Here is a 12,568-nt window from a genome sequence, read left to right as displayed (position 1 = left end):
CGCTCTACAGAAATAAGCAGTGGTGCCCCTCTTCACCCATCGTGCATTGCCTGACTATTCTCAAGGATGTGGTTCACACAAAGTACACCAGATTAAATCAGACTCCTCCTCCTCCCCCTCACTGTTTTGTTTCTTACCTTTCTGCACCACTTTTTCCAAAATGTTCATGTAGTTTTTCTGGGCAATGCCACTCAGTGACGTCAGCTGAGACTTTGCTATCAGCTCCAACAGCTGTGGATAAAAATAGAAGTTGCAAGCCTTAGAGCACAGAGATACCTTTCTAATCTTGACTCCTGGTCACATGACACAGCAAAACAGTCCAGAGACTTGTTTGCTGCTTGAAAATAAAAGGGAGACAGAACAACACAATAAACTAAAGCAAAGGAGGAGGAGAGCAGAGGCCAAATAATTAAACTCATATTGAAAGGGGTGGGGGGAATTCTAATAATCTTCAGGGAAAAAAAAAAAAACAACTTGATTTTATGGTTCAGAGATGCAAAGAAACCACAGAGCAGTGATCAGACTGACAGCCTCTATTCACACCGAGGGAACAACGAACAGCCAACGTCACTGTCCTTCACTGGGGATAAACAAGCAGTGTCATAAGGGAACACGAGCGAATGCCTGTTTGGATGGGGATATTATTGATGGGGCATTAATGAGAATCAGACTCCACAATTTACGTCAAACTCCTGGGTTGCATGGGTTTTGTCAGAGCACTGTCACCACGACAAAAAGGTTAAGCACTATATTAAAAACAAGCCCTCCCCCAACAAATCTATTCTCCTGAGGTTTCCTCCTCCCTGTTCAGCTCTTACAGCTGCAACACCAAATCACCTCTCCCTGTTTGTCCTCCTTACTTGTTAACCTCCCCTAATAGAAATCCTGCTCTTGCTTTCGATTAGGATTTGCTTCCCATCACTGATCTCTTGACTTCTGTACGAGCTGAATGCTGAATTTAGGCTGCAGTTGCTAAAGGAAGCATTTCCCATAGGGAAGATGCCCTCTCCTCCCCAGCTCCCTACCACCACGAGAACAGCTGTGGAAGTTTCCTGTGGATCATGCTCTGCAGAACATGTGGCCCATGATTTTCCAAGCTTGCCTCCCTTCCCCCAGGATTATATAAATACACAGACTATCCACGTGTCAGTCCGTTTGTTTTGGATGTACATAGTCTTCTGTTTTAATTTAGAAAGGAAAGGAAAAACCTTTTATGCTACAAATCAATCAACACTTTACCACATGACTAGGTTTATTAATCCTTTATCATCTGCAGCTACGGTATCCCGTTGCTGGCACTGCAGAGAGTCCAGAGAAGGTGCAACTGCTTGTGTCAAGTAACTAAGATGGCTTTTGACAAGACTTGATAAGTCATGAACTGAACTGTTTGCCCTGCTATGAGAATGACAGGAACGTATCCAACAAGTCACTGGCAGCTTGCCATGAAGTGGGGAGTTCAGGGAGAGGCATGACCGCAGTCATTCGCCTGCTCTGCTTGTCTCAGGCACTGGCATGTGACTGCCAGTTCGGAGCAGTGAAGTTGCCTAGAGTGACCGATCTCTTCTTCCGTTTAATTTCCAGGCCAACATCACCATCAGATGGCTTTGAGTTTACATTCTATTAATATCTTCCACCTTGCATGACTGAAAGAAAACAAGATGAAAAAGACCTGCGCTAACCCCTGTGAAGGGCAGGCTGCCTGGTTTCTTGGCCCATTTGCGGGAAACCAGAGATGCAGGAGATCTGGGTAGTCTTTGGTGCGCAAGCATCAGTGGATCCTCTTGCTGTATCAGCTAAACTGAGACCACAAGGACTAGGTACTCTTAAGGCAGTTTGCAAGATGTTTGTAAAGTTTTTAAAAAAAAGTCTTTTTAATTTCATGAAATACTGGAGGAAGAAGAAAAAAACATCAGTGTCCCAAAGCAGCATGCAATACTCTGCTTACACTACACTATTTAGACTTCAGACCTTTGATTATAGAGATCAGCTTGCCAGACTCCATCTGTACATTAGCTACGCATGCACCCAGATCAGCTCTTCTGTGCATAAACAACTGCTGTCTCCAGATTGCATCGTTCTGGAACTGGCACCGGGACAGCTTCCTCCAGGCTGGGTGTTAGCAGCGTTGTGCCTGTTACTGAAAATGCCAAAATGCATCCAGTGATGAGCATCATGTAATGCAATCCCGTAAGAGCTAGAAGCCAGGGCCATTCTTTAAGAGACATAAGGATAAAAATCTCAGTTCCTTGAAGAATGCTAAATTGGTACAAATTTAATTTACAAAAGGAACAGATTCAAATTTGCCTTGTCTGTGTTTATCAAGGTTCAATTTATGTTCAGTGAACCAGCTCAGATATGTGTCACCTCCCTTCCCCTGCAGCAATAAACACAGGATGAAATTCCATATGAAAACTACGTTGTGAATACTTCTAGGACTACTCTGCTCCCCAGGGACTGCTGGCTGAAGTGACATTTTTTATTCTTCTGTGCTCATATGATACACAAAAAAACAGGTAAGTAATACAGTTCATCTGTGCCCCATGTGCTCCAGTGCACTGAAGGTCTTTCAGTGTTGGCACAGACCCAGCAGAGTACGGTCCCAGTTAATGGACTGCCAAATTGGGGTCTACAGCATTATAAAAAAATAAATCAATGTCACGATGTGCATAATACTGACTAAAAGCAGACTGATGAATTCAGATTAATGATGAGTAGGGTAAAAAGGCTGGAGAGCTGCAAGCATGTATTATGATGCGGTTGCATTAAGTCCAGCCCACACTCAACTGAGAGGGACAGATGGTAGGAGAGACTGCACAGGGAAAGGTTAAGAGCAATTTTAAGAGACCTGCTTTTCAAAAACACTGAGTGATTGCATTCCAGCCAATTTTAACTGGAGCTGGAAAGTCTGCAATACCTCCAGAAAAACAGGGCATTAGATCCCATTTCACTCTTAACTCCTAGGAAGTTGAAAAATGTGACCTAGTAGCTTCCTCCAGGAAAATCCTTCCTACCATCTCACCTGTATTTTTTTTTTCTCAGGGGTCTGCAAGAACCAAGGAGAAAAGGCAAGAGATGCAGTGGGTTATTCCAGAGCCTTTGCAAAGCTGGCAGGAGGCAGCATCTTCCACAGCAGGGTGATAACCTGCTCAACTTCCCCATGAGCATGATGGGCTCCTGCCCCGCTAGCAGTCATTCCAAAGCACTTGGTGCAATGAGCCACGTAGCTCTGGGAGCAGAGCAGGTCCTCTTCCCATAAGCACAAGAAAAAAACAAGGAACCAAAAGTGCCATGTGGCAGGGAAGAAGGGCCTCTGTTTCAGGGCCCTGAAAACATGCTGCTCTACACCCATGACTACTGGGCACAGCATTGCTCAGAGCTGCTACAACCAGATGGCACTTCTGCCACTGTCTTGGTTCAACACGGGTGTGTGGGCAATTCATACCCCAAATAATCCACAGCTAGAGGCTTACAGCAGCACACAGAGCCAAAACATCCTCAGCAGGCCTGCTGCACCAAGCAGGAGGGTGTAACCTTGCGTCAAAAGGGGAAATGTTTTGTAATGATTAAAATCACAAGTCTCAAACTACTGAAGTGTAAATCCCCCTCTGAATACCTCAAATCAGCTATAGGGAAGCCAGACTGCACCCTGTGGGGATCCATAAGCTCCTACTGGTTGGGGATGGGACTCCTCACATCTGGACTGCTTAGAGAAACATACTGCAATGAAAGCTTCCTCCTCCAGTCCTCCCTTGCTCTCTCAGCCCTTCACCTTCTGTGGCTGAAATGTCACACTAGCTTTGGGCTGGGAGGTAGAGCAAGGCGAGTTGGAATGATTTACAGCGCAGGTGCTGACAGATCTCCCTGAGACTGCATTGAGCTGATACTCTTTCAGCACAGCATAAATCCAGGACTCCCGGAGCTAACTGCTATAAAAACTTAAGAAACAAATTTAAGAGACTACTTTAGCAGGCTGCACGCTGTCTAGATCATGTTATTCCAGAAGAGCTGTGCCCACACAGCTTAACCTGACCTCAGCTTTTATGATCACAAACAGCACCTTCCCTTGAGACATTACTCCACAACCGTCATATGACAAACCTTTCTGAAGGAAGCAGCCTGCAAAACCTCACTGTCATCTGAACACAGTGTTCCCAAAGGAGAACCAACAAATTCTGGGCTGTAGGCACTGTCTCTCATATTACTTATGCTTACAGAATGCTTCCAGTCTTTTCATTAAATCCATAAGACCAGAGAAACCAGGACTGCAAGACCAATAACATTTTGGGTCCTCTGGGTCAACCACACACTTCCTTCCTACCTCTAAAAAGGGAACATTGTCCTGTAACACGTAGGCAGATGCTAGAGTTTAAAAGATCAGTGAGGACCAAGTCATGGCACCAACACCTATACTTAGCACTTCCAGCACCATATCAGCAGACTGTCAAGACAAGATTGATGTTGGAAGAAAATTTCTCCTGCTTCAGTTACATTAATTCACTGGCCACAGCTAATGGTATTTGCCCATGAAAAATACCTGCCAAGCTTCTTGCAGCTCACACCTCCACCTCACTTGAAGGAGGTACCTGTTTTATCAGAGCACTATTAGGAACATCAATAACTTAGTTTGGTTGTATCTTAAGAAGTAGACAAGTCTGTACAACAAAAAAACAGCACTGAAAATCTTGTAGCACTCAAGTTCAAGGAAATTCAAAAAGGAATGCTTCGAGAAAGTTTGGGTGTAGCCAGCAGAATTCGAATCCTGCAGCTGTTCCTCTCTTTTCTTCCCCTACAGACATCCCCATATCCTCCCCCAGCCTCCAACTCTAAACTTCCCTCCTTGGAAAGCATTTGCTTGCTGAAGTAAGTAGCGTGACATTAATCAGATACCCTGAGCAATGGGTGGAACTAGAGAGAACAAGGAGAGAGGGAAGGGAAAAATGTTTTGCCTGCCAATGTTCAAGGCATTTTCCATGTGACAGATTGCTCATCTGTGTGCTCTAGGAGGCCTGCGATTTGCAAAGGACCATAAACAAGATCCACCTCTAGGCAGAGCTTTTCATGAGTAAATCTGGCACATAAGGCATTTTATGAGCTACTATCCACCGGAGACTTGGCCGATACAAGACTTTCATTTTAAGAAGTCAGTTTTATATTTGATCCATGGTACCAGGTTTAATATCTTCTTTAATCTGCCAAACCACAAGTCAGCCTCAATTAGAAAGCTCCATACTTCTCAGTAGTGCTGTATCCTTAAAACTACTGGGGAAAAACTACTCTTAAAAGCTCAGAAGAGAGGTAGTTTTTTGAAACAAGGACACAGGCTGACTTCCATACGGAACACTGCTATTTTGGATACATGGCTGATTTGGGATGCTTTTATGAAGTCCTCATGGAAAAAAAAGGGAAGAAGGTCAGCCTGAGCCTCCCCACCAGATCACACTGACTTCACTGAAATTTGAGTTTGCTCTTCAAAAACTTTAATGAGACTTCTGCTCAATCATTCCAGTCCCATGTGAGACACCAATCACACCGGGATGAGCAGAAGCCCATCATGTGGCACAGCAGGACCCGAGGCTGCGCTTAGCAGGGGTGTTTGGAGTTCACTGTTGTCTTAAGACAGGAAGTCTGCCAAAGGGATCTCTGAAGCACCAAATACAAGTTTTATTTTATTGTCCTCCTTTATGTTTGACTAAAGGGTTATAGCCTTGGCATGAATTGCTCCTTCCACAATAATCCCCCTGAAGATGATACGGTTGTGTATATATAGCTGGTATCAGAAAACACTGAGTACCTCAGCACTGGTGATCACCTTCTCTGCACAAGCTGAAAAACAAGTTGTCCCAAGACCAGCAGAGCCAGGACAGCCTGAGTTTCCAGGGACTCATACCCCACCTTGCCTCCCTCAGAATCCTCAGTCCCTGCCACCACCCCTGCAGTGGGACATCCAAGCCAGTGCCCTTCCAGCATAGCAGGTGAGTAATCACCCCCAATGCCTGCACCCTGCCCCGGGTGACAGAGGTTTTCACAGGCTCCTCCTTGTCACCTAGACAACAGATGAACAAACCAAGGTGAACTTGCTCAGATCATTTCTTCCTTAGACACTTTTTCATGACATTTGACTCAGCAAAGGGAAAGCAATACCAATGCTGCTTGATCCAGAACCTAAAACCTGAACAGCTGGTGTCTCATCAGTGATCAACTGCTGATGAGATGTGAAAAGGAGCCGTTTATAAACAGCTTCAAGTTAATAACAGATTTTTTTTTTTTAAGCTTATTGAATTCCAAACCTTGATAAGCATTCTGAAATTTGAGATCAATTTTCAGATCACATGCACATAAACATACAGCCTTCAGGACAGTAGCTCCTCCAACCACTACCACCCCCCTTGGCCACCCAGAGCCAAAATCTGATCTGTTATGCAAAGCCAGAGCATGGGGAACCTGAGGCTGATGACTCCTTCCTACCAACTGAGGGTGTCAGGACTAACCAAATGCTTCACCCACTGAAACCACTGCCAGTCACGCAGGATTAAGACCAACCATGATCCTTAACAGAGGAGTGAAGATCAGTGCCTCCAAGAGGTAGCCCATCCTCTCATTCCCAAAACATTCAGCTCCTCCCCAGGGTCTCTCCTGTATCACTTCAAAGGATCATGAAGGATCTTCATCTCAAAGGAGATGAAGCTCCACAGCCCCTATGCAAAGAGGTCCCCACTGCTCTATGGCCGCTGCAGAGAGCCCACGCTCCTTTTGGGGCTACAGAAATTGCATTTAGAACCTGAACTGAGAGCTCAGGAATTATAAGTTTTCTGGTTTTCAGAAATTAATTTCACAACTGAAAAGTAGTAGGAATGCTAAGTGAAGGATAGCCCATGTTCTACTTTACCACCATCTCCCACCCTCTCCTTTTTAACAGATCAAAGAGGAGATCTGGGGCATCTATCCAGACAACGTCCACCAGCGACTCCATGCAGCAAAGCCCAACAGCCCCACTTGTATGCTCAGACCTCTTTTCTTTGCCAGTGCTTCCCATCACCCAACTGGTGCTCACTTCAGAGCCTCCACCACCACCACAGCAAAATATACCCTGGACTTTCACTCACCCTCACGACATAGTTGAATCGCCTGGAGTCCAGGATAGCACTGGAGAAGTCAAGTCGGTTGAAAGCTTCTCCCAAGGTGCAGTAACCATGGCGCTGAGAAGAAAAAAACAGTCTGGGTCATGTTTTGGCAGACACGAGTCCAAACAGCATCAGCAAGACGTGACCCAGGGCAACTTAATTTAGCAAGCCAACGGGTACAAACCATGGGACCAGCTCACGGCTGGAGAAGGCAGGCCTGTCTCCCACAGAGCTGCACTTATTAACGTCAAGAATGGGCACGGCCCAATGTACATTATGGTAGCTTCCCAAGAGTGACCCAAGCTCTGCTCATGACCCATGAATTTGTGGGTGAGAATGAGCCACACATTCCTGGGGTTCAATATATATTGTGAGTTCAGAGCAGTCTCATGCGGCCACTTCTCTCCATGAGTGCAAGCAAGCTGTTGTGATGTATTCCAATGATTTTCCATGTTAGGACTTTATTGGGTGAAAGCCAAGAACAGTATTATGGCTTGGTCTGCAAATGGCTGGGTTTTTTGGGTTTTTTTTTGGTTTTTTTTTTTAACTGAGGGAAGCAAACAAGTCATATTTTAAACATATGTACAGAGCCTTGTACAGCAAGCCCTGGCTCCCTGATTGGGGCTTAAAATCATTACTGAAATTCCAACCACAAGCCAGATCTTCCACTTATCTCTTAAGAGCTTCTGCTGATTTATATCAGCACAGGAGCTTCCACTGCTTGGAAAAATCAGTTGAAAAGGGAACAAAGAACCTACGGAGGCACTCACCTCCTTTGTGCTCCCCTTGTGAACATAGATCCACTTCTCCTGGTGGAAATCTGTTTGGACAAAGACATTTTGCTCAATTAATTGTGCACCTTGCAGAGGGTTGGATCTCTGTTCTGCTCACAACACTTACTGCCCTTTTAGTGCAAATGAAGTTATTTTGTGTTTACACCACTGCACTTGAAAACAAAACTCACAACTTGCTGAGCTGCTTTGTTTCTATAGTGCTTCATTTGATACTGCAGCCCTAAGCCTTAGAAGGGGCTTCTGTGTCAGTGATACAACTCAAGACTGTAAATGTTTAATTTGCCAGCCACAGATATACCACATCACCTCCTCTTCTTTTGTCCCAGACAGTAAGTGTGGCTGACAGCCAGGTTTTGTTGTTATTGATTTTATTAACTATTCATTACCTTGGTTACAGGCTTGGGATTGAATGTCAAATTTGAAGTTGAACAAAAATGTCATGAGACACCAGGCATGTGGGAGAGAGCTTTTAGCAGTGAGGTCAGGCTCAGAGGAGCATGCTTGTGCTTGCAGCTAACTTGCTAAAAAAGAAAAGCCTATTTGGGACCCAAATTTTCCTATTTCCAATTGCCTCTTCCTTCCCTCAGAAATGGGAGTTGTCCCATCCACTCCCCAAAATAACTTCTCTGCACCCACCACAGTTTGCAGAAAGTCCTTACTTTAACAGCAGTTATGCTGCTCAATCCTTCTCCCACCCCATTCCCATGGGCTTTCGACCCTTCTTCCACCACACACTGGCAATTTAACAGCCAGTGTAAGAAAAATTCTTTTCCCTATCCTGCTAGACCCCTTTCCTTAAAGGAAATATTGTGCTCCTGGAGTCTTTTTCCACCTAAGGATACAGCAATGTACTCCTGCCTGGTCCTGTGAGCCCAAGGACAAACCCGGTCTCAGTTACAGGCACGCAGTCCCTGCATCAGGCCCTTTTAAATAGCAAGTCACAGCAGAATCCAGCCAAAAACTGTCATGGTAACATTTGTTTGTTCAGAGAACCGAATGCACAGAGGGGCCAGATTTTGGCATCCATTTCCAAAATCCTGGGGGATGCACAATGAGCTAATAGGAGTGTGGGAATTGTAACTCATTTCCTCTGTGTATGTTTACATTTGTAGCCTTCACATCTAACTCCAGTACCTATCTTGCAATCAGACCAACGCAGACCTTGCTGTCCCTGCAGGCTCCCCTGAGTCCTCCCACAGTGTGCCATCTGAGACCCCGGCTGCTCGCTGTGCACACAGAAAGAATTCAAACCTTCCATTGTTTTGAGCAAGCTGAAATCTTATTTCATTTTTCATGCACTCTGCGCACAGAGATAGGATCAAAGCTCACATTCAGGCTTGTAGCCTCCAGTAATGTAGATTAGTACTCAACATGCATATGGAAGGGAGAATAAATTTAGACTGTTGTGCACAAGGAAGTCTACAGGGGGAAAAAAAAACTGGAACCAGTTCATTTGAATGTACCATAGGAAAAAATTACCCCCGTTCTGACAAACACAAATGACAAATTTGAACACAACAAGCACGACTCCTCAGAGCAGGGATTACTAACAGGGGCATAAATCTTCACATTAAACTGTATCCAAGTTCTCTACTTAGGTCAAACATGGGCGCAAAGCCCTTCGAGACACTCTGGAAGACTCCTCGTGCATTGTGCAAAAACCATAGATATGAAGCATTTTCCATTCTCCTGCAGCAACTTTTATTAAAAAAAAAAGCCCAAATAGACATCTTACATTGAATCTTGGTTTTGTTATTCAGCAGGTCTTTTTTTCTCTTCTTGGCAGCAACATCATAGTTCAGACTGTTGAAGAGATTCTCTTTGTTGTGATCGTCCTTTTTACAAAAGCTGTGAATGACACAAAGCAAGGATTCTGTTTATTTCTGCAGCTTGCTGAACACTATGTTTCCTGCAAGGAGAGAAAATACACAGGTTTTCATTGCGAGCTCCAAAGCTGCCCCCTTGCAGGCTGCTCTCGAGAAGTCTGCATACAGTTTTTGCATCCAGTAATGGCATTTTTAAATGAGCCTCCAGTGCCTCATTTCTGTGGTAGCTAAGATAACAGACAGGAGCAGGTAATACAGATTGCTCAGTTAGTGCGGGGACAGTGCTGAGCAGTATTCTTTTCCTCCCTTTAACCTGCTTCTATCTTTAAGTAACACCATATCCTCCTACTCTAGGTGGCAGCTTCCTCTGAGGCAGTCAGAATTCTACAGAACATATTTAGACATCTGAGGACATACATATATATGCATTCAAAATATTTATTAACAAAAGAGGCCCTAGAAAACATTCTTTCAAGCTTACAGGAAAAGCTCAGCTGATGTTCAGACTTGGCTGGTGGTTTTAGAAAGCCCACATAGTAGTGATTGTGCAAATTAACAGCTGGGATCTCTTGTCCAAGACTGCCCATCTTCTGCATTTGCTGGAGCTCTGCCGTAACTATATTATTAGTGAAGGGAGCTATAACCCCTTATTTTCTTAGAGGGCAATGAAAGACTACCTATAAAGAGGCTGTACATTAAGATCTCCACATTCTGCAGACCTGCAAATAACAAGTACCAATGTGAAACTGAGAAGCCTCCACAGAAGCCACAGCACTGCAGCACAGATCCCTGGGGGTGGCAGGGGAAGGCAGCACCCACCAGCAGCTCTCAGCAGAGGACCCCTGCACACAGCATGCTGCCCAGACCACAGGGATGCCTTGCAGGTGCTGGGGAAGACGTGTGATGCAGCCAGGAGAATGAAGGAGAGCCGCCCTCACAGTTCTAGCAGCTCACAAGGGATGGGAGATAGCTACCTGCAGGTTTAAATTGAAAGAAGGGTCCCAGGCACCCCACTGCTGCTGTGGGACACCCCAGAGCTCCAGCAGGCAGTGAAATGTGCTGCTGCTCACAGGGCTGGGCAAGCTTCCTCTGTGACAGCCACGAGGACCCTCACGCAGCCAGGCTGCTTCCTCTACAGCCCTCATGTTTACACTGTTTAGCCTCAAAAAACCCCACGCAAGCACCATGCCAACTCAAACCTCCGACAGCTATTCCACACAGGTTCCTGCAAAGGAATGAAACCTGCAGGACAAGGCTCCTGTTTTCCCTGCTGATACACAGGGTCACCAGCCCAGGCCCACAGCCAGGGGAGGGAGGTTTGCTGTCTGTCAGCACCACCAGCATGTGCAGAAGTCAAGTGACCAAGTCAGAGTTTCAGCCCCATGAGGGGCCCAGACCTCCTCCAGCAGTGTCCAGCTCTGGTTTGTCATCTGCACATGGCCCCAGAGGTAGAGGAGACCTCCTCCCAGCTTCAGGACAGCACAAGCCTCAGCTCCCCCTTCCTGCTGCAAGTCCCCCCTTGCAGGACATCACAGCTGCAGGGACAGCACCAACTCCTGGAGGCTCCATCACAACACTGCAGAGGGGGAACAGCAGCAATGCAGGTGGACAATATTCACAGCAACAGCTCGGGGAACCAGACACTACCAGCTGGAATTGGCTCAGAAGAACCTAAACCTGAGAGCAGAACATCTCAGCTGCACACTTCCCCCATCCACCTGGCCTTCTGCTGGGGGGACAAAACCTCAAGAACAGAGTATGGCAGTAAAGAAGCAGCGGTTTTGAGATGTTCAAGCTCATATTTTATCAGGGTTGCACAAACTCAACAACAGGCCAGGTTAGCATGCCCCATGCAGTGGCGGAATACAAGTCCAAGAGCACAAGACAGATATGCTTTAAATCTTACATGTCAACAGCACACCCTTGACTGTTGACTTCCTACTGAATGACTCTGTAATCTGAAACCTTCATAACAACAGCCATGGACAAATTCCAGCTTGGGAGGCAGATTATTCCCCTGGTTATGTACTGCCAGGTTTCCACACGCTTCTCTAAGGCATCTTGACAGGTTGAACAGTTGGGCACCAGGACCTGGCACTGCAAGGACCTCAATCTGGGGCCAGTATGTCACCTCCTCACTTTTTAATGGGCAAAGGGATGTGTAAACCTGTGCCAAACTCAATATTCCCAACACACACTACCACCAGCCAGACATTTTCCTACCTGTTTACAAATCAGATGCTTTGGATTCTAAACTTTTTATTTACAGCTTGCATAAAAAAAGGACAAGAGACAGAGCTCCGCTACATCAACCTCCTTGCACAATAACATCTCAGCAGAGCAAATCCGTTTGCTCCAAGACCCTTTGTCACAGACATTCCTGACCCATCCCTCAGCCGGGTCGCAGCAAACCCAAACCTGACCGTGCAGTGGCTGAAAACAAGACGCAGCTCTGCAGGAGAAGTTTGGTTTTGACAGGAGCGACGTGGCCAGAGCCCATCACACCCACGCTGCTGCTGCTGCTGCAAACGCTTCCTGCCCACAGCCACGCAGCTCCGCGCTGCTTCACCATCTTGGGGGTTCTGGGGATGTTTTGCTGCCAGATGAGTCAGGTACATTACTCATGGTCTGGGGAAGATTCAGGGCTTCAGACACATCACCCTTCCCCAGCCCGAGGAGAGGCTGCTTTCTGGGGGGGGCACACACACCTCCAGGGCCCCCCAGGAGACACAGAGCGGCGCTCCCCGAGGTCACACCGCCCAGCCCGGGGGGCACAGACTGCTTTCACCTTTTCCTCGCTTCTCCACCTCATCCCGCGGCCGCAGGG

The 12,568-nt window shown here is 46.3% G+C and overlaps 1 protein-coding gene across 1 annotated transcript in view; it reads right to left on the bottom strand.

The window, feature by feature from the left end:
- The window catches only part of FBXO32 (F-box protein 32), a gene marked incomplete at its 5' end in the record, with an annotated part of 17,925 nt that extends 8,137 nt beyond the window's left edge, over positions 1–9,788 (bottom strand). The window contains 4 exons of the mRNA XM_010164600.2: positions 138–231; positions 7,104–7,196; positions 7,892–7,941; positions 9,651–9,788. Coding sequence (XP_010162902.1) covers positions 138–231; positions 7,104–7,196; positions 7,892–7,941; positions 9,651–9,788 — 375 coding nt within the window. The remainder of the gene's footprint in view (positions 1–137; positions 232–7,103; positions 7,197–7,891; positions 7,942–9,650) is intronic.
- Between the last annotated feature and the right edge of the window lie 2,780 nt (positions 9,789–12,568).

The sequence above is a fragment of the Antrostomus carolinensis genome, unplaced genomic scaffold (assembly GCF_000700745.2).
Source record: "Antrostomus carolinensis isolate BGI_N321 unplaced genomic scaffold, ASM70074v2 scaffold24833, whole genome shotgun sequence".
In the NCBI taxonomy this organism is placed as follows: domain Eukaryota; kingdom Metazoa; phylum Chordata; class Aves; order Caprimulgiformes; family Caprimulgidae; genus Antrostomus; species Antrostomus carolinensis.
The sequence above is the reverse complement of the archived record's forward strand: the minus strand, read 5'-3'. Positions and strand labels throughout refer to the sequence as shown.